Source organism: Anabrus simplex, chromosome 2 (genome assembly GCF_040414725.1).
Source record: "Anabrus simplex isolate iqAnaSimp1 chromosome 2, ASM4041472v1, whole genome shotgun sequence".
Taxonomy (NCBI): Eukaryota; Metazoa; Arthropoda; class Insecta; order Orthoptera; family Tettigoniidae; genus Anabrus; species Anabrus simplex.
The window spans coordinates 698,614,218-698,641,494 of record NC_090266.1 but is presented as its reverse complement, the minus strand read 5'-3'; the positions used below and the strand labels follow the sequence as shown (position 1 = coordinate 698,641,494).

Genomic DNA, 27,277 nt, shown 5'->3' with positions numbered 1-27,277 from the left:
CATTTTTCAGAAACAAACTGTTATTTAATGCGTTACTGGCATGAAACTCGGTGACTAATAAGTTAAAGTCAGCAGTTGAATTTATTGTTTCAGTCTACCTCTGTTCTTTTGTGAATTTATAGTCTTATGTCTTTACTATACTGTAATATGTTTATTAAAGATAAATTGAATGGTTTGTTTTTCAGGAATTTGCAAGTATGGTCCAGCAAATGGGGAAGTTAGCAACAGAACCTGGTCTTGATATGCAGAATTATACCTGTAAATCATGCGGGCACCCAGTAGGAATGAACTTTGGGAAGGCACGGTATGACATTATTTTTTTCTTTTCACAATACTTGATATCAGAATGATATTAGAATGTTGTTAAATTTATCAAACATTTGTATATTTTTTTATTGTTGCTGTTAATTTCTGAGGTAGCCAATTTTGTGCATATTTGCCTGCATGCTCTTTACCATTTTCAGTATGCAACTTTCAGTCATCGAGAATGCTAATTTCCCCTTTGTAAGTAGATGGTTCATGATACTTGAAGTTCCATTGCATGTTATAAATCTAATTCCGTATTGACGGTTATCACTTTACATATAAAAAAGTCTTATCCTCCTTTTCAATATAAAAAAATATCTGTATTGGATGGGATAATATCGATACATGTTTCAGCCTATCTAAATGCCATCCTCAGTAGAAGCTCAAATATTACATTTATGTAAACAAGTGAAAACACTAATAAAATATGTGGAATTAAAAGACAATGATCATGATTAACATATTAAAATCATGATAAAAACATGTTGAGGTAGAAAAAATCCTCTCGTCTAAAAACTCCTTTGGTTGACATAAAACTTGCTCAAACTTTTAAAAGTGGAAATCTGTGTTGCGGAGCAAGTGAGACCCTCAGTAAGGGGATACTGATTGCACATCATCTGCATTGGGAAAAAAAAAAAAAAAAAAAAAAAAAAAAAAAAGGAATGAATGGACAAAACAAAACACCAAAAAAAATTGCATGAAAAGAAAAGGCTCAGTCAACTTACTCGTTAGAAGGCTGTCGTCTCGAGTGGTACGATCTTGTCTGTCTCATGTCTCTATTGACACTAAGCGTGTGTGTAACTGGCAGCGGGTCAGAGCTGATGTGGTTGGGTGGGGAAGTGGAAGGTGGAAGGAGGAGGGGTATGGTATGGAAGGGGGATATTGTGGGAAAGTGGGGAGGGGGGTCTGGTTCTGGAATGTCAACGGTGAAACTCGTTTTTCTCAACAAATTATTGACAGATGAGCGGGACAAAGGTTTCCAGCAAAACATTTTTCTTCTCGTTGATTTCATTTAAATTGTGTGAGGAATTGTTATATTCGTCAATATAAATATATAAATCTTCTCAAGTATATTGAGTAAGGGACCTTTCTGTTCATAATGTGAAATCTTTAAATCCTGGTCAATTGTTGTGTATTTATGATTTAGTTTCTTACATAATTCGCTCATGGCTGAGTAGCGGTTATACTTTCAAGGCGTAAAGATTTTCGGTGTATCTTATATTGAAACTACGGTTTGTTTGGCCTACATATGTTGAAAACCAACACTGGCACTTTAATTTGTATACCCCAGAGTTCGTAAATTTGATGGTATGGGAATTAAAAACTATTTTAGCATAGGTGTGAGTGGTCTTGAAAGCTATTTTCAACTTGTGCTTTTTAAAAATATTAGAAATTGGATATGCTGTTATTATTTGAAGGTAGATGTGGTAAACTTCTCTTTAGAGGAGGTTCTTTTTTCCAAGGTGGTCTCTGGTTTACTCATAAATGTATTAAGAATTTTGTTCACGAAGGCTTTATTGAAACCATTACTTTCAGCTATTGTATAAATGGTGTTGATTTCTTTTTTTAAATTCTTACGAAATAAAGGAACAGTAAGTTCTCTGAAAATCATTCTGTTAAAAGCTGCCTTCTTCTGCATCCCTGGGTGTAGGGAAGTCTGGCGAATTGTGTTAATTGTGTGAGTGGGCTTCCTGTAAATATCGAAGGAAAGGGTTTTATTATGATTGCGAGTAATAGATCGAGATAATTAAGATATTTGTTGTTTTCGGACTCTATCGTGAACTTAATATGAGGGTCAAAGTTATTAATTAATTAATTAAGGTACTGTATTAATATCTGTACAGTAGTATGAGAATCTAGGATAATGAAAGTGTCATCGACGTAGCGTGTCCAGTGTTTGATATTGTTAATTTTGCCTATGATATGAGTGTGCTCAAGAAATTCACTGTAAATGTCAGCAAGGATTCCTGAGGCCTGTGATCCCTCTTCTGCTGGTATACAGTATTATTAAAAGTGAAGAAATTATTATTTAATATGTTTTTGAGGACCTGGATAAACTCGTCTATCTCACCTACACTCAATTTAGTAAATTTGGAAAAATTAGTTTTTACTAATTTAATGGTTTTGTTAATAGGTACATTCGTGTACATATTAACAACATCAAAAGAGTGAAGGGTGTAATGTTTTGGTTAAGTAAGGTCTTTAATTTTATTACAAAGTTCTAAGGAATTTTTAACTGATGTATTAGCCTGGAAAAAATAATGTGTTTTGAGAAAACCATGAATGTACGCACATGTACTGTACCGGAAATGTTGCTACGTGAAAGAATTTCGAAGTATGTGTGTTGAACTTTGCGCGAGGTGGAAGATAGGCAGCCCGCCGAACTCGCTGACATACACAGCCGTGGCGTAGCCGCTTCGAGTGAGCTCCACACAGCCAAGCGTGACTATATACAGTAATGTCCCGACCCATGTGTAAAAGTCTATTTAGTGTTAAAATGTTGTTGTTTTGACATCGCCAACGTGGAAGCCATCGTAATAGACGCAATCTGCCAAATTCTCTAGAAAATCCACCTTGTACTTTGGGAGTTATAGGGGTGGATAATACCCACGTTCTAGATGCTTCGTCACAATCTGGTATAAAAGGAGGGCGATCTGGACTACAGATTCAGTGTGTGTTACTCCACCGTCTCTGCGACACGGGTGACGGGTGGAGCTCTACAAGTGCAGACCGAACCTATGGTCGGACGAGTCTTTGCATTTCGAGTGTTCGGTTCCAGCAGAGTTGGAACTTTATTTTCTTCAAGTGCCATGTTAGGACTTGTGTTTGAGTGACTAACTGAAGGAACTTAGAATTTCTCTCGTGAGTGCCGTAACTTTTCCAAGTGGTACATTTGAACTTGTATTTTGAACTTGTATTTCGTAAACAGGCTTTGGGAACATATAAATTTTCCGAGTGTCTCATTTGAACTTACGTTTTGCGACAAGGTGTGGGAACATAAAACTTTTCTTATGAGTGTTGCAATTTCCCATGTACCACATTGAACTTGTGTTTCGTGACAAACTGTGGAAACTTAGAGTATTTCAGAGTATTACGTTCGAACTTATGTTTCATAACAACTTGTGGGAACATGAAATATTTTTTGAGTGCTGCATCTGGACTTGTGTTTAAACTTGTCATCGTAACAGACTGTGGAAACATAGAGTATCCATGCGATATCTGAGTTTGTGTTTTCCTCTCGTGAAGTTCTGAGGGAATATAGAACTTTTCACTGTCATAATTGAACTTAATAGTTTATACTTCGTAACCATTTTTCATGGACAGTGTTAGACTCTTTCCAAGTGCAGTTTTACTTCAATGATCACTTAATGACATTGCTTAACAGTCTTCAGGTACACATAATTTTGTTTATCGACGGAATAAGACATTTCCGAGTACTATTTAATTTGCTTAATTTATTACGAACGTACCAATGTGTCCTGAACTTGCATAAACTGTGCATCTTGTGCTTAATATTGTATTATAATCATAAACTGACGAGATCAGTGAGTTAGGAACTGTGATGACAATAATTAGTGACCCAATAGAACATTCCAGTCTGCCGTGCCAACGTTAGCAAACTTATGTCATGAACTTGACATTATAAATTACACATTATTTTCCCAAATATTAATTCGGCTGACACCTAACACATGGTCAGATATTCAATTCAATCGTCTTATTTTCAAGTGATAATTTATGAACATTTGTGATTCAGCGAGGTGTTTGAATCAAGATTCTAGTGTCAATTTCATTAACATTTGATATATCGCATTTGCAGTGAGTGAACGCAATATTTAAAGGTCAATTTATTTAACAGTGCTACAAGTAAGTTGAATGCCATACGGGGGACTTGTGTGTGAATCACGCCTCACCTTTCATCAACATTGTCGTGTGAGATCGAACCCCGCAACATGTGCACCTAGAAATTCGAGAACTCCCAGATCCTCAAGAACTTTGAGAAATTCTAGAACGATGATGTCCAATAACGGACCATTTATATTGGTATTATAAATTCTAGATCATCGAGAACTTGACATCCAGGACGGGCGTCGTTCCTGTCCAGGCCGTGCCCAGCAACCATCCCAGAGTCCGGAGATTCCAGCCTGCTACAACGCTTCAACTCAACTTGTATGAAAGGTGATATGAATTTGTTTTTAATGAACAATAAAATCAGATTCTCAAAAAAATCTAAGTCCAATGAACTAATACCCCTCTCTGTACCAACTCCAATGTTTTCATGCCACACCTTTAGAAATAGTCCATGCTCTTCAAGCTAGTGTCAGCGCCCCAAACACAGACATTTTTTCCCGGTACAGTACCTATTAACAGAACCATTAAATTAGTAAACCCTAATCTTTCCAAATTTAGTAAATTGAGTGTAGGTGAGATAGACAAGTTTATTCAGATCCTTAAATTCACATTAAATAATAATTATTTCACTTTTAATAATACTGTATACCAACAGAACGGTCTTCCTATGGGATTACTGGCCTCGGGAATCTTTGCTGACATTTACATTGATTTTCTTGAGCACACTCATATCATAGGCAAAATTAACGATATCAAACACTGGACACGCTACGTCGATGACACTTTCATTATCTTAAATTCTCATACTACTGTATAGATAGCAATACAGTACTTTAGTTAATAGTTTAGACCAGGGATGGCGAATCTTTTCCAACTAGTGTGCCGTTTTAAGTCTGGTTTATTTTTCTCAACTTTATACTGTGCCAATTGTTATTTTTCTTTGGAATGTCTACAACCACCCCCTCAAACCCCCAAAACCACCCCGACTTCCATCCCTAATTCCAAATTATGTTTCATAATATGTTATTACAAACACACCGCAAAAAAATACATTTCAATGCATGTCCCGTGGTCGTATTTTGCCAATACCGCAAAAATACATTTTTTAATATGTAAATTTTAAGAATACCTTAATGTTTTTAAAAATATAATAAGCGCCCATTGTAGCACACTTCGTCATTGAGTATTATTGAGTACAAAATCAAAAATACCAGTATCGCCGAATGACTAAGTGAAATTTCGTTCTCAACTTTAGTGTGAAATTTATTGCTGAATCTTAGTAGCCATGTCATTTATGTTAGGTTCTTAATTTCCTGTCTTCGATAAAGCACAAGAAGCACTTAGGTCCGAAATAAGATGGTTTCTAACTGTTGACTTCACAACGTTCGTTGCATAAAATAGCTGTTCGCAGGCGTACGATGACAAAAACAAAGTAACTAAAGCTGTAGCAAGTTTCTTCATGGACGATTATATTTGTGGGAGGCTGTTCTCCTGTTCAAATATTAAGTTCTCTGGCTTCTGGAAAGAACATTCACCATCAACGGCACACTGGATTTTCACCAATACTTCACCAAGTTGTAGGAATATGTTCACCGATGTACTATTTTCTTGAAATTCACTCAACTCCATTTCTAAACTGTCAATACCTAACCACTCAAAAATTGACCTTAATATCACTCATTTGTGCAATATGAGGTTTTGAAATAAAAGGCGATAGTTTCTCCAAATCTCGAAGTTGGGATAATCTCTTGGCAACTATTTCTTACAAAATTCGAAACAATAAACAGTTACACACTACGAATAATTACGCGATGCTGGCAACCACACACAAGTCAAACTTTGCTAATTGACTGATGTGGTTGAGCGAATGGTTCGTCGGACGCATCTGATATTTATCTCAGTTGACTTCCGGACCTATCAGTGATGAAGTGTTGCCATAATGCACGTCTGAATGGAACTAGAACTTAGATTTTCGGTATTTATTTCTTAAACCTCAAACACTATAACTATACCATGCATGAGATATGTATAGTCTATATTACAAGACGTACAGGATAACGTTAATATGTGGATGTGGTGTGCCACCGAAATCGTGTTCGCGTGTGGCATAGGTTCGCCATCCCTGGTTTAGACCCTCATATAAAGAACATGATAGAGCCAAAAACAATAAATCTCTTAATTATCTCGATCTGTTACTCGCAATCATAATAAAACCCTTTCCTTCGATATTTACAGGAAGCCCATTCACACAATTAACGCAATTCACCAGACATCTCTACACCCAGGGATGCAGAAGTAGGCAGCTTTTTTTACCAGCATGATTTTCAGAGCACTTACTGTTCCTTAATCTCGTAAGAATTTTTCAAAAAGAAATCAACACGATTTATACAATAGCTGAAAGTAATGGTTTCAATAAAGCCTTCGTGAACAAAATTCTTAATACATTTATGAGTAAACCCAAGACCATCTTGGAAAACGAACCTCCCCCTAAAGAGAAGTTTACCACATTTACCTTCAAATAATAATAACATATATCCAATTTCTAATATTTTTAAAAAGCATAAGTTGAAAATAGTTTTCAAGACCACTCCCATCAATGCTAAAATAGTTTTTAATTCCCATACCGTCAATGCTAACAACAAATTTACGAACTCTGAGGTATACACATTAGAGTGCCAGTGTTGGTTTTCAACGTATGTAGGACAAACAGGCCGTAGTTTCAATATAAGATACACCGAACATCTTTACGCCTTGTAGTATAACTGCTACTCAGCCATGAGCGAACAATTGACCAGGATTTAAAGATTTTACATTATGAACAGAAAGGTCCCTTACTCAATATACTTGAGAAGAATTATATTGATATTGACCAATACACAATTCCTCACACAACTTCAATGAAATCGAGAAGAGTAATGTTTTGTTGGAAATCTTTGTCCTGCTCATCTGTTAACAGTTTGTTAAGAAAAACGAGTTTCACCGTCGACATTTCAGAACCAGACCCCTCCACCCCCACTTCCCTCATTATCCCCCTCTCGTACCTTACCCCTCCACATTCCTCCTTCTGCTTCTCCACCCAACCACATCAGCTCTGAGCTGCTGCCAGTTACACACACACACACACACACACACTTTGTGTCAATAGAAACATGAGACCAACAAGGTCGTACCACTCGAGACGACAGCCTTCTAACGAGTAAGTTGACTGAGCCATTTTTCATGTGCTATTTTTTGTTTTTTGTTTTATCCATTCATTCCTTTTTTTTTTTTTTTTCAATGCAGATGATGCGCACTCAATATCTCCTTATTGACAGTCTCACTATGCTGCGCAACACAGATTTCCACTTTTAGAAAGATTAGCAAGTTTTAAGTCAACCAAATGAGTTTTTAGATGAGAGGAGTTTTTCTACCTCAACATGCTTTTATTATGTTTGTAATATGTTTATCATGATCATTGTCTTTTAATTCCACACATTTTATTAGTGTTTTCATTTGTTTACATAAATGTAATATTTGAGCTTCTACTGAGGATGGCCTTTAGATAGGCTGAGACACGTAATTATCCCATCTAATACAGATGGCTTTATTGTATTGAAAAGGAGGATAATAAAAGACATTTTTATTTGTGAAAAACTTGGTCCTCCCTGAAACTGAACTGTGAAAGACCATGTCTTGTAATGTATTTTCTTTCCTCATTATTTTGTGAGAGTACTCAAAATTGAAGTTGATTTTAGCTGTCCAAGTAGGGGTGGTGACAGTGTACTAAAATTGATCAGAAGGGCAATTTAAGGTGCAGTGGACAATATAAAGCAAGAAAGATTTCGTTAACAATTATTCTCTTAAAGCAGTGCATAATTATTGAAATAGAGCCTGTCAGAAGTCTCCCACTTTTGATGGTGACGATACCGTGAAATAATGGGCAAAATTTACTGACAAACACATTTTTATATATAAATACCATTTCTGACAATGTTTCAGAAACATATTCTTGTAATCGCTTTAATTATAATATTAATAATAGTATCATTGTTTGGGCTGCCTAGCCACAGCTGATTTTCCATGGTTTCCCATTTTCACAACAGGTAAATGCTGGGGGTGTACCTTAATTAAGGCCAGAGTCGCTTCCTGCCCGCTCATAGCCCTTTTGTATCCCATCGTCACTATAAGACCTATCTGTGCCAGTGCAACGTAAAGCAAATTGTAAACAAAAAAAACTAAATTTTATGACATTAGTTTTGCATACTGTAAGAAAACGGGACTCCGGCACTGAGTTCAGTGTGTTAAAATTATTTACATTCGCCTATAAAATCTCAGACCTCAGAAAGAAATTTACTTTCTGGCAAGTCATTTATGGTTACCTGTTAAATCATTTTTTTGCATATCTTTAAGGGGTGTCAAAATGTAGTGAACTGTGGTCAAGATCATGATATTTAAGGAAATGATGAGGCTAATGCGAAAAATCCTTATGTAATATGGAAAGCAGAAAGCAGATTTTAACTCAGCGCACCTAAGTTAGGTAAGATCACCTCTTAATCCTTTCTGCAGGCTAGTGTAATCTACTCTTAATCCCACAGTCCTTCAGTATGGTGAAGATCTTTTCCCTCGGTACTCTGTCATATGCCTTCTCTAGATCTAGCCGGGCTGGGTGGCTCAGACAATTGAGGCACTGGTACTCTTGACTCCAACTCAGCAGGTTCGATCCTGGCTCAGTCCGGTAGAGTTTGAAGGTGCTCAAATACATCAGCCTCGTGTCGGTAGATTTACTGCCACATAAAAAGAATCCTTCAAGACTAAATTCTGGCACCTCAGTGTCTCCGAAAACCGTAAAATTAGTTAGTGGGATGAAAAGCAAATAACATAATTATTCTTCAGATGAGGGATGGCAAACCTTTACCAACTAGCATGTCAATTAAAGTCTTGTTTATTACTTTTTACTGTCTAGTGTGCCATTGGTTATTTTCCTTTAAAATCATCATGAACCCCTCATTTGACTTCATTTAGGTATTAGACTGCAATACATCTAAATCCATTTGACTGAATGTTTCATGATTTTATTTTGCAAACATTACCAAAAATTACAATTTTTTAAAATGTGTAAATTTTAAGAACAAGGTGTATTTTTTTCAAAAATAAGGTTCCTAGAAGGAAGCCATAACTTAATTTCATCAATTGCAAATGTTAAAAACATTTAAGATCTTTAGGCTTTTTCAGTCATGAAATTACCAGCGTTTCGCCCCAGTGTATCAGTGAGCCCACGATCAGGCATTTATACAAGTGGAAGCACATGCTTCCCCTAGTGCACCGTCACTGCATTGTCCTACTTAAGAGACTTAACAGTGGTGTCTCAATGGCACACTAGCCACCGGCGCCTTGGAAAGGTCAGCCCACTCCTACACTGAGGCGAAACGCTGGTAATTTCACAATTGAAAAGCCTAAAGAGCTTAAATGTTTTAAGGTATATTTTTGTTTCGTGCTAATAATTTGTTTAATAAATATGGCCACGGAATAAATTGAGACATTCTTCTACATCAGGGCCTCTCGGAGTGCATACACCGGTGCATTGCGCGACGCAAGGTGCAAAAGACAACTTTGCTAGGTTGACCAGAGTGCAGACTCCCACCCCTCGATTTTGAGCAGTAGCGCTAACTCTCTCTTTTGCTACGCCTGTCTCACTCGCTCTGCCTGTCCCCCCCTTCGCCAGTTACTTTGCAGTGCTCCATCATCCGAGCAAAGTTGAGCTGAGCTTATTCGAGACAAAATGCTGGTCCGAACCGAACCAACTCGGACTGATGCACAGTGCACAGAACCCTTGTGCCTCGGTTTGCATGCGAGAGATAGTGGATGTTTGAGAGGCCCTTCCTATATTAAAGCGTAATGTTAAAATACACTATGTTGCTTTATTTTTGACCTATTCATTACATATTAAAAACATTAAAATAATGTTAGTATGTTGTTTGACGTTCCACTGAAGTCGTGTTCACATGTCACCTAATGGCACGTGTCATAGGTTCACTGTTCCTGCTCTAGATCTATGAAGCATAAAAAATAACCTCGTTGCATTTTTCTATAACTTGGTGCATACTGAAAATTGATCCTGATTCCTGATAGCCCCTCTGGTATCAGAAACCACGCTGGTTTTCATCCAACTTACTGTCAGCCACTGATCGCACCTTCCCTTCCAAAATGCCAGTTATACCTGGTATACTGATCTATGGAATTCCAGAATAATTGTTGCAAACTATCCTGATCCCTTGCTTACAGATAGGTGCAATTACGGCTTTTGTCCAGTCAGACTGTGATCTTGCAGTTGGAAGATAGTGTTGTCAGCAGCCCCGAGGATTGTTTTCCTTGGCTTCCTGTTTTCACATCAGGCAAATGCTGGGGCTGTACCTTAATTAAGGCCATGGCTGCTTTCTTCCCACTCCTATCCCTTCATCGCAATAAGACCTGTCTGTGTTGGTGCGACATAAAGCGTTTGTTCAAAATTTCAGTATTTAATTCTATTTACAATCAATCACTACTGATCTGCATTTAGGGCAGTCGCCCAGGTGGCAGATTCCCTATTTGTTGTTTTCCTAGCCTTTTCTTAAATGATCGCAAAGAAATTGGAAAATTATTGAACATTTCCCTTGGTAAGTTATTCCAATCCCTAATTCCCCTTCCTATAAACGAATATTTGCCCCAATTTGTCCTCTTGAATTCCAACTTTATCTTCATATTGTGATATTTCCTACTTTTAAAGACACCACTCAAACTTATTCGTCTACTGATGTCCTCCCACGACATCTCTTCACGGACAGCTCGGAACATACCACTTAATCGAGCAGCTCGTTTCCTTTCTCCCAAGTATTCCCAGCCCAAACTTTGCAACATTTTTGTAACGCTACTCTTTTGTCGGAAATCACCCAGAACAAATCGAGCTGCTTTTCTTTGGATTTTTTCCAGTTCTTGAATCAAGTAATCCTGGTGAGGGTCCCATACACTGGAACCATACTCTAGTTGGGGTCTTACCAGAGACTTATATGCCCTCTCCTTTACATCCTTACTACAACTCCTAAATATCCTCATAACCATGTGCAGAGATCTGTACCCTTTATTAACAATCATATTTATGTGATTACCCCAATGAAGGTCTTTTCTTATATTAACACCTAGGTACTTACAATTATCCCCAAAAGGAACTTTCACCCCATCAACACAGTAATTAAAACTGAGAGGACTATTCCTATTTGTGAAACTCATAACCTGACTTTTAACCATTGCCCGCCGTCCATCTCACAACACTATCGAGGTCACCCTGCAGCCGCTCACAATCTTGTAACTTATTTATTACTCTGTACAAAATAACATCATCTGCAAACAGCCTTATCTCTGATTCTACTTCTTTAGACATATCATTGATATATATAAGAAAACACGAAGGTCCAATAATACTGCCTTGAGGAATTCCCCTCTTAATTATTACAGGGTCAGATAAAGCTTCGCCTACTCTAATTCTCTGAGTTCTATTTTCTAGAAATATAGCCACCCATTCAGTCACCCTTTTTTCTAGTCCAATAGCACTCAATTTTGCCAGTCAGTTAGAGTTACAGTTTAACTCAATCTTCAGTTTAAACCTTCATTATAATACCGGCATTATAATGAAGGTTTAAGCTGAAGATTGAGTTAAACTGTAACTTGAGTTTAAACTGATGTTGAGTCTTATAATGGCTGACCTTGGTGACTTGCGAGAAAAGGTGACTGTCGATAATGTTTTGCAGTGACTTGCAAGAAAAGATGACTATTGATAATGTTTTGTTTACTTCTTGTAGGTAACATACATACATACATACATACATACATACATACATACATACATACATTATCATTATAGACTGTTATGCCTTTCAGCGTTCAGTCTGCAAGCCTCTGTGAATTTACTAAACGTCGCCACAATGCTCGATTTGCAACTAATGTTGTGTCCTCATTTAGTTCTATACCTCTTATCTTTAAATCGTTAGAAACCGAGTCTAACCATCCTTGTCTTGGTCTCCCTCTACTTCTCTTACCCTCCATAGTAGAGTCCATTATTCTCCTAGGTAACCTATCCTCCTCCATTCGCTTCACATGAGCCCACCACCGAAGCCGGTTTATGCGTACGGCTTCATCCATTGAGTTCATTCCTAAATTAGCCTTTATTTCCTCATTCAGAGTACCCTCCTGTCATTGTTCCCACCTGTTTGTACCAGCATTCATTTAATGTAATATGTAAATTAATTTAATTTAAACTACAAACAGACATTTGCATCTAAGCATACCTTGCCATGTTTTAAATACTTTAATGTGTTTATATGTTTGTATTGTCACCGGTTGGTGGGACGGAGAACTGAAACTACAGTGTGTTTGGAAATGTAAATTTTAATTTTTTTTATTTGTCTGAAGGATTTAATTTTTTTTGCAACTCTGGACTCTACTGGAATTTCATGTAACAGCAAGAAATATGGAACTGTATGAACATTGCAACATGCGAAAGTGTTTTGAAGTGATTTTTTTTAAATGTAGTTTTTATGTAATCTGATGTAAAATTTGTAAGGTGATTTATTTTGGAGCATCCTGTACCTATACCACACATGTGGTTTCCTATGATGAAATTTTGGTGTTGTAATCGTAATGTTCCAGAACTTGTGCAATTGCTAACGATGTTAAAATTACCATATATGGTCACAAGATTTCCTATTGGCAAAAAGGTCCAGTAATCTAGGGTAAGTTTGATCTTATTGGTTGATTGTAATCGGGCCATTTCCGGCCTTGTGGCCGGCTTCGAATTATGATGCGTGAGCTCGGCGTCAATTTCCATCCAGCCGCTCTTGCAAGCGTTCGCGCTCGAGTTCTACCCTCGGGAACTCCTGCCTTTCCGAAGTAAGTGTTATTTCAGTGTTTTTGCTATGTTATTCTCATTGTTTTCCGGTTTCGTTTCATTTAGTTTAATTCCTTTTGTGTTTCATTATTTCTTCGCTTAATGTCATCTTAAAAGTTTAATTTGATGAGTCCGAGTTTACCCTAGGTTCCAATTGCCGTACTTTCAATTCTTTCATCCATTAAATACTTTCGCTTTAAACTATACCTTTAATGTAGCATCACCTTCATTGTTAAATCAAGTTTAATGTTAAGTTACTTAAGTATGTCTTGTTTCCGTGTCGTGGAACTGTATTTTGTAAAACTTTGTCATTTTTAATATAGTTGAGCTAGAGGGTGTTTCTTGTAAGTCTTTTCTCCCCCATAACGTCATACGTTTCATGTACCTCGATAAGGGCTTCCCGCAGCTTCCACATCCTGTCTTAGTTGTCATTTTTAGGCCTGTAAGTGTTCCCTGTTTTGGTTTATATGAATTCTCCGCCACTGCGTCATATTTCTACCTCCTTATTCATTTTATTAAGTATTATCTTATTTACTACAAGTATTATTATATTATTTACTACTGGTATTGTTTTCCTACCTTATTATTATTATTATCATGTTATTTACTATTTCTATTATTATTTTTATTTATGTACGCTCGAAAGAGCGGTTACATTTGGTAGCAGAGCGTGGTTATGTAAGGAGCGAAGACTTACAATGATCATTCTCGGCTAACTTTTCTAAAATTAATTTTAAATCTTTTAAGTTTGTATATAGGCTTAGGTTGTAAGAGTTCCGTGTGTATTCGTAATTCCCGGTTCTTGTTTTTCATGAGTCTTGCGCGAGTTAATCTCACCACGTGTTTTTCGTTCTGCGATGTGCAGTCTTGTGTTACTGTGTTTCTCTTGTAATTAATTGTTGGAGGAAATGGTATGTCACTATTTGTAACAAGTTTTTTTGGTTTCGTTAATTTTAATAAATTTTCCTGTGTGGCAAGATTTCGCTTGACCACGTGTTTTGTAGTAAAGTGATATCTTCACTTTTCGTGTGCAATGTTCGCCTTCCGAAAGTCTTCTTTGATAAATTTCAATAGGTTTGATTATGTCTACTTTTCTTCCATTTGTGTTCCGATTGTAACATTTGTGTAATTTCCGGTTGTTTTAAACTGCGTCGTAATATCGTGTTAAGTTTTGTCTCGATAGTGTATTTGGTACTGTACTCCCGTGTTTGAATTCATGTTTATATCTTGAAACAGCTGAAGTGTCTTGAAAACAGCTGAGCGTTTGACCAACTGCGAAGTGCACACCCTACATCCTTAATAAAGTTATCGAGTGTCGCGTTCTACTTGTTTTCCTTCTAGACCACGTAAATTGTAGTGTGAATTGTCACAGTGATCATTGTGTTCTGGTTAAATTTTAGCACGGAGTTTCCTTAGTTTTTCTGTAATTTCTCTTTTGATAAATTTTCGGCAACAATTTTGAGGTTATGTTGTAAAGTGGAAGTGAAACATGGATGGTAACTAGCTCAGAAAGAAAGAGAGTAGAAGCTTTCAAAATGTGGCATTACAGAAGAATGCTGAAGGTGAGATGGGTAGATTGAATCACAATTGAAGAGATACTGAATTGAATTGGTGAGAGGAGATTGATTTGGCTAAATATGACCAGAGGAAGAGTCAAAATGGTAGGACACATCTTAAGACATCTAGGTATTGTTCAGTAGGTTTTAAGGGAAGAGTAGGTGCTAAGAAAGGTAGAGGTAGATCAGGGTATGATGACAAGCAGATTGGAATAGATGTAGAAATGAAAAAGTTAGCACAGAATAGGGTGGCATGGGGGCTGCATAAAACCACTCTATGAACTAATGACCCAAAGATCATAATCATCATCATCAGCAGCAGCAGCAGCATTGTTTAAAAGAAATCATTTGCTTACAGCTAATGAAAATGGGTTTGAAATAAATGTCTGTTTCAGCAGGACGATATTCCTGTGTTCCAGACTTTCTGTAGGCAAATCTGAGTAGACTGCCATTTGATATGCCGAGGCATAAATCACATTTTGATGGCTGTGTTTCATTCTGTTTCAGGGTATGTTCTTTTGTCGGAGGTTACTTCTGCCCTGAATGTCACGTTGGTGATGAGTGGATAATACCTGCTAGAGTGATCCACAATTGGGATTTTCGTCGTTATCCTGTTGCTAAGAAATCGGCTGCATTTTTAGATGAAATTCAACACCATCCTCTTCTAGATCTGAAAATTCTTAATCCAAGACTATATCTAGCTGTTGAGGAAATGGCACAACTACAGGTATATTTATTTTAATTTTTTAGCCAATATAGGACAACTTAGTCAGGTTTATGGAAGTTTTTCTTCTTTTAGTCAGCCCAATACTGTTTCATCCTTTCTGAACGTAATTTTCTTTCTGCTTCTGGAATCAATCTTCCTACTCTCTGCTTATTGATTTTTGTCTGTAGTCTAGTGTGTTTATCTTTCAATATGTTGAGTGTATTTGTTTTGTATTTTAAGTCTTCTATTGTAATATGCAAATCTCTCATGTTTTCTTTAAGTTCTGTGTTCCATCTAATATTATTCTTACTCTTACTCTTCCAAATTTTTCTACAATTTTATTTTCTGGTGACCGTATTAGATGCACTAAGAATGATATTTGTTTTTCATTGTGCTAGTCACAGGTTCTATTTCTTTATAAATTGTCTCATTGGAAGCTAGTGTCCAGACTCCATTTACTTGATAATTTTTATTTAAACAGGTTCTCTTCCTCTCCTTTCTATCTTGAGTACTCTATCTATTGCAACTGTGTCTGTTGTTTTGAATAATGTTTCACATGCATATGTAATTTGTGGCTGGGTGACTGTTTTGTAGTGTTTCAATGTGGTTGCTATTGAGAGACACTTTTTATTATATGTATTCTTGGTAACATGCTGTGCTGTAACCTGTTTATCTATTCTATTTTGCCAGGCTGGTTTCTCATTCAGGTTGTATGTGATTATTTCACCTAAATATTTAAATTTTTCTACAATTTTTATTTCTTGGTCTCCAAGCTTAATTTTGTTTGCAAGCGGAAGTTGAGTTAGCATATTTTCTGGTTTTTTTCCAAGTTTCAAACCAATATTTTGAGCTATTTCCTGTAAAGATTTTATTTGTTGTTTTGTTTTCTGAATATCATTGGCCAGAAGAGCTAGATCATCAGCAAATCGTAGATAGTTCAAATGTATGTTATCCTCCTGGGTTTCAATTTTGAGTTGTTCTTGTACCATTCCCTCATAACGTACTGTAGTGCACAGTTAAAAAGAAGAGGTGACAATCTGTCACCCTGTCTTAAATCAGTTGTTACCAAGAATGGTTCAGAAAGTTCTCCTCTAAACTTAAGTTTAGAAATTGTATTAGTTACAGTAAGTTCAGTCAGTTTGATTAGCTTTGGGTGAAGTCTGAAATGTCTTAAAATTTTTAATAATGATGATCTGTGGATGGAGTCATAAGCTTTCTTGAAATATATAAACGTTATTGAAAGGGGCTTGTTTCTTTTTCTGTAATATGCCATGACTAGCTTCAAAGTTATTATTTGTTCAGAGTAGCTTCTCCAAGGTCTGAAGCCTCCCTGGTATTCACCTAACTCTTGATCAAGTTGTTCTTTAATCGGATTATATAGTATCTTAGAGAAAATCTTATACGTGCAGTCAAGGATGGAAATACCTCTATATGCTCCGTACGGCTCTACTTCTAAATTGACGTTTTAGCAGATTTTGGCTCTGTCTGGTGGTTATGCGCTGAAGCATAGACATCCAACCAATCCCAAGCTGCCATTCATATCGATTTATATCGGCAGAGCACGATCTCGAAACCTAGTTGCCAACTCTAATATATACATTCACCACGTGGTTAACCTATCTCGCTCAGCGTGTTTGGTATTCGGTACGGTTCGCGATCTTTTGCATTTTCCTTCAATATTTAGTGTGTTTGTCATATTGTTGGAGGGTTCCAGTGGCTCTGAGATCAGTAGAGTGTTCCCTTTGTAGGCCATAACCTCCTTTCTGTCCCAGCCATTAGCCGTTAGTGATGTATTATTTCCTCATTCTCTTTTAATGTTAATAATACAGTCTCTTTTAGTGCCAGACATTGTTAGAAAGTGTAGTTCTTGTGAAATTGTTTTCAATCCATATTCATTCGTTTTTCTGAGTACTGTATTTCAATTTACAAGGGCTGTTTACCGCGGTCATACTGCATCAGCTGTTCTCGCAGGCGTAGCGCGCTGGCAACAGAGGGAACGCGATGCTCATTTGTTTTACGAAACTTCAATTTAGAAGTAAGGCCGTGCGGAGTATAGTTGTCTGGATTATTTCTTTCGCCTTTCTTATGAATTGGATTAATTATAGCTGTTGTCCATTGATATCCAAATCTTCTGTAATATCATATGGAGGGATGTCCGAGTTGCACTGCTGGCATATTTCCACATTTCTGCCAAAACCTGGTCTTCTCCACACGCTTTGTATTTCTTAATTTCTTCTCTTTCGTGAACATTATTATCTAGTTCTTTTCCTTATGACAGAATCATTAATTTGACCGTAGTCAAGCAATAGGAACCACTTGTTTGATGGAACTTGCTGTCAGCAATGTATTGTATGAAGTGAGAAATGTCAAACCATATGCTCTAGCCTCGGATTTGTTGTAGTTGCTGTGCCCTTCCTTTTCATGCTGTCTAGTTGCATAAATGTATTTGGAACCTACTGCTTGAATAGTACATAATGAAACAAACAAGGAAGGATCATGAACTCTGTCTAGAAACAGAACTTTCATATAAATGCCATTGTATGCTTCAACATTGTGATTTCTGTAGAAGTGCCCGAGCTAGGGAAAGAACAGAGGTAAGGTGAGAGTCACTCCTTAGTGAGACACTGTTCAATAAATTACAACAGAGCGCTCTTAGGATGTGGAAGTGTAGATGTAGCACAGTGATGGGCAATGGGAGTGTGCAGGCAAGAGGCTAACATATGTTCTTAGTGTGGTAGCAGCTGTGAAGGCAAACATCAGGGCAGTGATGGAAGTGGTAATTCCTGCACAGGCAGTTTGAATGAAGTGAGTTGAGAACTTCTGTGGCTTGAACTACAAACTTCCTGGCATATACTGTAGACTCTACATCAGCCTAAGTCAGGATATCACTGAAAAGAGGAGATTGAAGTTTTGGTGAGAAAATTGCATTACTGAACAAAGTTCAATACCAGCTACCTAGCAGAAGTCAACATCTGTTGTCTGAAAATTTAAGTGTGTCCAATAGTGATTCTTCCATGAGTGAAAAAGCAAGACAAGGAGTTACATGGCATGTGCTACAAAAATAGAAAATATATAAGATTTGAGGAAGAGGAAAAGGGATAATAATATCCTAGCATGGAAGAGGCTTTAAACATGGCTGCTATTATAATCAACAGAGGTGTATATTCAGTGGTCCATTGTTGAAATGCAAGGCAGAGGAATTTATTAAAAAGTCCTTGTCATAGGACCAGACAGTTACTATGACAAGGAATGACTCTCGCTTTACCTCTGTTATCCTTTACCTAGCTCAGTGACTTCTACAGAAATTGCATTGTTGGAGCATACAATAGTATTTATATGAAAGTTCTTTTTCTGGTCTGATTATCTGGAATGTACTTGATGTTTGACCCCTTAGAACAATACCTAATTACATCTTTTAATCATTTGCAGAAACTCTGCTTCCACTAACACTATGATGGCCACTTTAGGTGCTATTAAGTAGGAACACTGATTTATGAGTAGAATTAGAATAATTTCTTATTGTTAGGTAACTTATAGTTGCAATAGGCAAAGTCATTTACATAAAATAAATATTGTATAACAAGTACAAGGCATTCATTAAACTACAATGAAATCCAAGAACTAATGCAAAATTTTATATTACAACTGCACAATGCATAATTATTTGCTTACTCATATATTTCTTGTATTAGATTTTCTAGTTGCTTTTATTTTTTCTTTATTTTTAAATGCAGAAATGAAATACAAATAGTTAATTTCTTGTACATGTTGAGGTGATGTTGGCCTTGGATATTCCTTTATGGATAACAGTATTTGTTTTCTTGATGTTCACTAAGTTGTTTGCAGACACTGTTTAAAGTTTGATGCACCTATGGGCATATCCTTCACATGCAATTGTAATTTATTGAATAATTTTATTGAAGCATACCTGGGTGTGTTTTGTGTCTTCTTTAGCCTAACATCAGGTGAATCTATGTCATAGAAAATATATATGTAGGTGAAAGGGTCATAAGTCTGAGTTCTTGAAAGAGTAGTCTGCATGATTCCATATTAGATTTACCTTTTGTCTGTCTTAAAATTTTGTTTTGTTATTTTGTTTTAATATACCGCCTGAGTTCCAGTTAAATTACTCTGTAATATTTACCATATGATGTGTGTGAATGAAGCGTATTAGGCCATATCAACTATACTGTAACTTCTACCGCTTATTTTAGATTGCATGAAAAAAACTTACTTAACCCGCTCCTGCCCAGAGTGTAGTAATGCGTAGCGCGAAAGCTGAGGGCAGCGTAGTAAAGTGTACTTCTAGTCGCATTTATGACCCATCTATCGGCAGATAGACAAATATAACTTACTGTTACTAGCATGCGAACTTCCTAGAGACCAAAGAAATTAGTTTTCTTTTAAAACCTTAGCAGGTGTATTAGAACACAAAATACGGGAGGCAGTGACATACTGTAAACAAATATGTCGGCGCATGGGCGCCCACAGGATCTTTTCCAAGGGGGGGCACATTAACAATTTTCTTGAATATAAATACCAATATAACGTCAGCAACATTAAATTGTTTACAGAAATTTGCGAATATAACAGATGCTAGATGACTGTCAGCAAGTTCAGTTTATGAAATAATCTGGTATGATATTAAACAATTGAACATCAACTTTTTAGAATTCCAGGGGGGGAGCAAGCGCCCCCCCTTGCCACCCCTTGCGGGCGCCCATGTGTCGGCGCTTTAGCATTAAAATGTTTTATGCGATAACGACATTGAACTTTTGGTGAACGATAATGATAATTCTGACTGTGAAACTGTTAGTAGTGGCTTAAGTGAACTCAGTGAAGTGGAAAGTGAAAACGAAAGTGACAGTATTATGGGAAATGACTACGTACACATGTGTGATGACATAGATTGTAGGCCTAAATACGTTGTGTTACGTCGGGAGAGGGTTAATAAATATTAACAATTATAAAATTTATAGACGTTCAAAATTAGGGAGCTACACCGCATCCACCATGTATATGAGCCATCCAGGGACCTTAAAAAAGTGTAATAAACAGGATAGCATTAAAAGTGGCAGCATAATAATGGGATTTTACGGTAGTTCATTGTGATTTATATGGTGAATTTATATCATCAGTATGCATTTTGTGATGTGAAGTGATCATTTTCTGCTGTAATACATTGTGTGCTTTGTTTGTATTTTTATGGAAGTTTAAATGTCGAGCACATTCATATTACGAAGTTGGCATTTTCAGAATGAAGGCTGTAAAGAATTCCTTTAATTGTGGGGAAAACATGCATTTCAATATGGACAGGAGGGGGTTAAGCCAATTTGTGGCATAAATCTAATATGTCAATGTTCTCTGTCCCTGTCTCATAAAATTGCAATTTTTGATCTTGTTTGTTGAAACTTGTAAAATTTTGGCTCAGGTGGGTATTATCTTTCTTCTGGGGCATACTCTAACACTGGGAACTTTTTTTTTTCCATTTACAAGGTAATATATGGGTTTCAAGACTCATGTATGTTCACCTATATGTTTATTATTAGAAATTACATTACAAATTATTATTACAAATAAATATTTTTATTGACTTCTATTCATCGCGGCTGGATTGAGTGGCTGAGGCACTAGGAGCACTAGCCTTCTGAACCCCAGTTTGTGGGTTCAATCCTGGCTCAGTCCAGAGGTATTTGAAGGAGATAAACTATACCAGCCTCATATTGGTAGATTTACCGGTATGTAAAAGAACTCCTGCAGGACAAAATTCCATTACCTCGCATTTCTGAAAAACCATAAAGGTGGTTAGTGCGATGTGAAACCATCAACACTGAATTATTCATCCTGCTCTTTCTTCCTGATATTTTAGATTGTAACATTTATTAGAATATTTTGATAAGGATTGAGTTCTCCTGCACTGTATGCATCATTTTGACAACTGTCTCATAATTGCTTATTTCCTGTTGAGGCTTTTGACTTCACTTGCTATTCTGATTTTCTCAACAGCTGATGCAGACCCACACACAGCAGTAGTAATTTTTGTAATTAACATAGTTGTTAATATAGGCTGCTTTGAGATTGAGCATAATCATAAATATTGTGGCAGTTTATTAGTGTACTTGAGAATGAAATGTAATCACTACTTGTTGAGGTACCATGTTTTTCTGTCAACTAAATTTATCAAACTACTGTTCACAGTTATTTACAAGTTCTCTCAGGTTTGAATTTTCCACTTAACACACTTTGCATTCATGAACATAATCGAACACGTAGCCCTCTAGCGCATCAAACTCCTGCTCTCCAAGATAGCCTCTCACGGTACAGTTTTGTTTCCAGAACAGTTCGCTCCACAACTCGCTGCACTTCCTGCTTCCTGTAATCAGGACTGTCTTGCTCATTACTGACACACTCCCGAAAGATTCATCACTGACTCACAACCGTTTCTTAACTCACAGCTGACTCATGACTGACTGTCTCTCGCTGGCTCCGCTATTTACACTGCCTGACAAAATAAGTTAAGCACCCGGAAGGAGTGGTCCAATATTATCCAATTTTGGTACACATGCGTACCATCGATGTGTGAGTAAATGTTTCAGATTTACAAGGATCCGTAATGTGTAGAACGCCCACCAGAGTGCATTCGTGATGGCACAGTCCTGTTCGTGATAATTTGTTACCAGTCAACTGTTATGAGTCAGACAGTTAAGCAAGACGTGCACACAGGACTGCGTACAGTATGAAGCACGTGCGATGCCTCGCAGATATGTTAGATACCCTATCTACCAGTTGACAGCATTTGACAGAGGCCGCATTGTGGGACTGCATGAGGCTGGTTAGTCGTATCGTGCAATTGCCAGGCATGTGGGCCATTCAGATGTAACAGTGGCCCGATGTTCGACCCAGTGGGTACATGAGGGCAGTCAGTCACGTTGTGCAGGTTCGGGTCGACCAAGAAACACCATCCCAAGGGAGGACGGTTGTATGGTGTGCCAAGCATTGCGGGATCCCATAACTTCAGCGCCTGCTATCTGTGAACATGTTCTGGAGACTCTACAACATTCTGTGAGTTCCTGCACAATGTCTCGATGACTCGCATCTGCCGGATTTGGATCCCACCGCCCCATGCATTGGTTGCCATTGACACCAGAACACCATCGCCTGCGTTTGGTGTGGTGCCTTGCCTGGGAGGCATGGACAGAGGACGACTGACATCGCAACATGTTCAGTGATGAGTCTCGCTTCTCTATAACCTCTGATGACCATCGTGGGCAGGTTTGGCGGCGTCGAGGGTATATTGTGGAAAGACACACAGATGTAATCCCTGGCATCATGGTGTGGGAAGATCATAGGATATGCGTTTAGGTCAACTCTGATAGTGCTTCAGCAGACTTTGACGGCACAGCTATATGTCAAATACATTCTGCGTCCGCACGTCCTACCCCATATGGCACAGCACCCTGAGACAGTGTTCCTACAAGATAATGCACGTCCACACACAGCATGTGTGTCTGTGGACTGCCTAGAGCATGTTGAGGTCCTCCTGTGGCCAGCAAGATCCCCGGATCTCTCCATCACTGAACACGTGTGGGATGATGACATTGGAAGGGGACTCCATCCCGGTACCAACCTGTGAGATCTGGAGGGACAGCTGCAACAACTGTGGACAAACTTGCTTCAGGAGAGGATCCAAAGGCTGTTTGACTTCATTTTGAACCGCATAATGGCATGCATTGCGGTCGGGAGGGCACACACCCTGCTGACCTGGTGCCAACATTCCACCTGTAACTGCCAAGAGCCCTGTTTCTTTCATCCCATATGGTAATCAGTTCAGTAAATGCACATGGTCTTTCAGCATATGTAGTTTCATTCACTTTCAATCACTCCTTCTGGGTGCTTAACTTCTTTTGTCAGACAGGGTATATAGGCTAGCAGAAGATTCTTGCACTTTCCACTTCCAGACCTTTCTGGACCCCTTCCATATTGTCAGGCAGCTTCTTCTAAGGAGCTTTCTTATCGTAAACCTCAACAGTTCGTCAGAGTATTGTTTTACTCTCCAACAGCCCCACCCACATTGTCACCTCTTGCCGATGTTGTAGCCTTCCACAGGATATCCCTTCTTCGCACTCTCGACTATCATTGTCACAATATTTCCAACCATTGTTTTAGTTTGACATTGAAGTGGGCTGAAGTAGCTATAAAACTTAAGTGATATTTTATTTTCACACATTGTGAATAGATTTCATAGAGAATTTGAGAGAAATTAATGCTTATTAATGCTGAAAAGTGTTTGAGTTCAACGCTACCACAAAAAATTCCTTCACTGTGATGCAAATGTTAAGAGAATTATATCGTGTAAATGATAGTATATACAAATCTAGTCCTTGGCAGTAGTTAGTACTATCTCTTGTGAATAACTGATATTTTTGTTTCCTCTTCAGCTATTGACAAATGGAGGGGGTTCGGGATGTAGAAATACAGTGAATCTGGTGAAATAGCATCTCTTTAAATATAGGTCAATAACTTATGCTAGGCGAGCCTCCATGGCTCAGACGGCAGCGCATCGGCCTCTCACCGCTGGATACCGTGGTTCAAATCCCAGTCACTCCATGTGAGATTTGTGCTGGACAAAACGGAGGCAGGACAGATTTTTCTCCGGGTACTCCGGTTTTCCCTGTCATCTTTCATTCCAGCAACACTCTCCATTCACATTTCATAGCATCTATCAGTCATTAATATATCACTTTGGGAGTGGCGACCCCATTGTACTAACAGCCTGTATATAATGCTTCATTCATTACATCCCTGACCCGGTCAATGATTGGAAAACAGGTTGTAGGTTTTCATTTTTCAACTATCGCTAATTTTTTCATTGTACATTTTATATTCACACCATCGGGATTCTTTCTGAGGGGTACTTTTTTTCTGTAAATGAACCAGCAATTTACTTAATTTATATAATAATAATAATAATAATAATAATAATAATAATAATAATAATAGTAATAATCATCATCTTTAACCATTTACTTTGCATTGTTCATCTGCTCTGATAATCCTGTTTTTTAAATTTATTTTATTGCTTCATTGACTTACATGGCTGCTGCAGACAAAGCTGCCCAAAATCGTAGAACATCACAAAAAAATTGGAAAATTATAACCTGAAATTTTCTGAAGGTATGAATGTAAATAAAGTAAGGCATAGTTGAAAGTTTATTAGAGTTTGGTTGGATTTCTTTTAAATAAAAGAGAAAAATACGAAATAGAATCTATGGCCTTGAAACTGAAAATCATTCATATAAATGAACCCTTAAGAATATTAACAGATCTCACTTTCATGTACCTGTGGATTCTATAATGTTGTTTGGAATTTTTACTTTTCTGCTGTCTGTAGCAAAAAGAGAGGGTATCGTACCCAGTACTCTCATCAGTACACCGATCACTTTGCTGTCCTTGAGGTCGTACGTGCTTTTATAGCAAGAAACTATAGGTTCGTAAACTTCTTTCTTCTTGTTGACCGTGTTCTGGTTGTTCCACATGAGGTTCATAACGCACAGTAGGGTGCACTGTATAACCGTATGGTTAACCTTCTTTGTAAGCAGTGATGTTTATACGCTTGATATTTCCATGTGTTACTAGTCCTGAAACTCCTCTGTGCACACAGAAACCAACATCTCTGACTCTCTGTGAGGATGGATCTCACTGTATGGTATCTCGTATTTTGCAGAGCTCTGCCATGTTTGCAGAAACTGAGGATATGTGGGAATGTTTCAGTCTCATTGCTGCAACCGTGGCAACAGCTGTCGACCTGGTTTTTACTCAGCACAGCCCTGACTGCAGCTACATTACATAGCATCTTTAATCCATCTTTAGCTGGGCTGAGTAGCTCAGACGGTACAGTGCTGGCCTTCTGACGCAAAGTTGGCAGGTTCGATCCTGGTTCAGTACAGTGGTATTTGAAGGTGCACAAACATGCCAGCCTTGTGTCAATAGATTTACCGATACATAAAAGAAATCCTGCAAGATAAATTTCCGACACCTCAGCATTTCCAAAATCCATGAAAGTAGTTAGTGGGATATAAAACCACCAAGCGAGTTGGCCATGCAGTTAGGGTTGTGTAGCTGTGAGCTTGCATTCGGGAGATGGTGGGTTCGAATCCCACTGTTGGCAGCCCTGAAGATGGTATTCTGTGTTTTCCTGTTATAACACCAGGCAAATGCTGAGGCTGTACCTTAATTAAGACCACAGCCGCTACCTTCCCAATCCTAGCCCTTTCCTATCCTTGTATCGTCAGAAGCCTTCAATATGTGGGTACGATGTTAAACAACTAGCAAAAAAAAGGGGGGGGGGATCATAAAGCCAGTAACATTATTATTTACTCCATCTTTCCATTCTAAGCTTGAATGACTCGTGTGGAGCCAGACCATTTATTATGTGGTGTGAACTGTTTGTAGAAAATAATTCCTTTTCCTTTGTTCTTTTATCAACACCATGTCTCGAGTTGTTGATTCTAGATGTGATAATTTATGAGGGTCAACATAACTCAGGTGCTATAAAATGTTTCTAATCCAATTATCTAAGCTGTTTCAAACAAAATGTTAACCCCATTGTCAAAATCTCTTATTTGAATAATAATAATGTTACTGGCTTTACGTCCCACTAACTACTTTTACGGTTTTCGGAGACACCGACCGAGGTGCTGGAATTTATTCCCTCAGGAGTTCTTTTATGTGCCATTAAATCTACCGACATGAGGCTGACGTATTTGAACACCTTCAAATACCACTGGACTGAGTCTCGATCAAACCTGCCAAGTTGGGGTCAGAAGACCAGCTCCTCAACCATCTGAACCACTCAGCCCGACTCTCTTCTTTGAAGAATGTAGTTATTCTCTGTTTTCCTAATAGTTCTTAAACCATTTATTTGCTGATATACTGCCTCCCATTGCATCATGAAAGGCCCAAGATCTTTGTATTTTGTATGGTTATAAGCCATTTCATTGGGAGTATCCGTTGGCAGTTGTATGATTTCCTTTCAAGTACCTTTGATCATTATGTCAGTATCCTCAAGAAATTTGATTATAATAGCTTTTAATGGCATTACTTGAATTGTATAAATGAGGTATGAGCAGATGGAAATATTCTACTTGCAGAATTTTTGGTCTGGACACAGAGGGGGGGCTTGATGAAAGGAGATATTTGTTCTTCAGATCATTTAGCGCTGATTATGGGTCAAAAAGACATGTCAGAGGAGTTTTTGTCCAGATAATGGACGTATTCATCAGAAGATCTACATGAAGCAACAGTGTATGTGATCTGTAGCTAAGTTGTAAAATGACAGTGTGGGCAATTGGTGACAATCTCTCTTATTTCCCTTCTTCAACATCATTCTGATATTTCAAGAAGGCTAGCTTTCAGTTTTCCTCTGCAGGTATTTTTCCCTAAAGATTTGGCGATGTTTGTTTCTAAACCAGTTGTTCGATATCTCAAAGCAGTCATTCGAGTAAGCTCTGATGCTGACTTTTCATCCTTAGCTATCAATTCTGTGTAATCTACAAAACCAATTAATGTAATTGATGTTAAATTAGAAGGAGGGCATATCCAAATTAATTTGCAATTGATTCTTCTGTTAATTTTACAATTTGCTTTACGTCGCACTGACACAGATAGGTTTTATGGCAACAATGGGATAGGAAAGTCCTAGAAATGGGAAGGAAGCGGCCGTGGACTTAGTTAAGGTACAGTCCCAGCATTTGCCTGCTGTGAAAATGGGAAACTACAGAAAACCATCGTCAGGGCCGCCGACAGTGCTGTTTGGACTCGCTATCTCCTGGATGCAAACTCACAGCTGCACGCCTCTAACCGCATGGCCAACTCGCCCAGTTCTGTTAATGTACAGTGAGTTCCGCTCATCAGTTGGCCGGCAGGCGCGCCCAGCTTATCTGCCTCCCATTGACTCATCAC

General features: G+C 37.9%; 1 protein-coding gene across 5 annotated transcripts in view; it reads left to right on the top strand.

Moving 5' to 3' along the window:
* Plekhm1 (Pleckstrin homology and RUN domain containing M1) overlaps nt 1–27,277 on the top strand; it is a 229,808-nt gene that overhangs the window by 118,030 nt on the left and 84,501 nt on the right. For all 5 annotated transcript variants that reach the window (XM_067141302.2, XM_067141301.2, XM_067141300.2 and 2 more), the window contains 2 exons: nt 186–304; nt 15,118–15,337. In XM_067141302.2, coding sequence (XP_066997403.2) covers nt 186–304; nt 15,118–15,337 — 339 coding nt within the window. The remainder of the gene's footprint in view (nt 1–185; nt 305–15,117; nt 15,338–27,277) is intronic.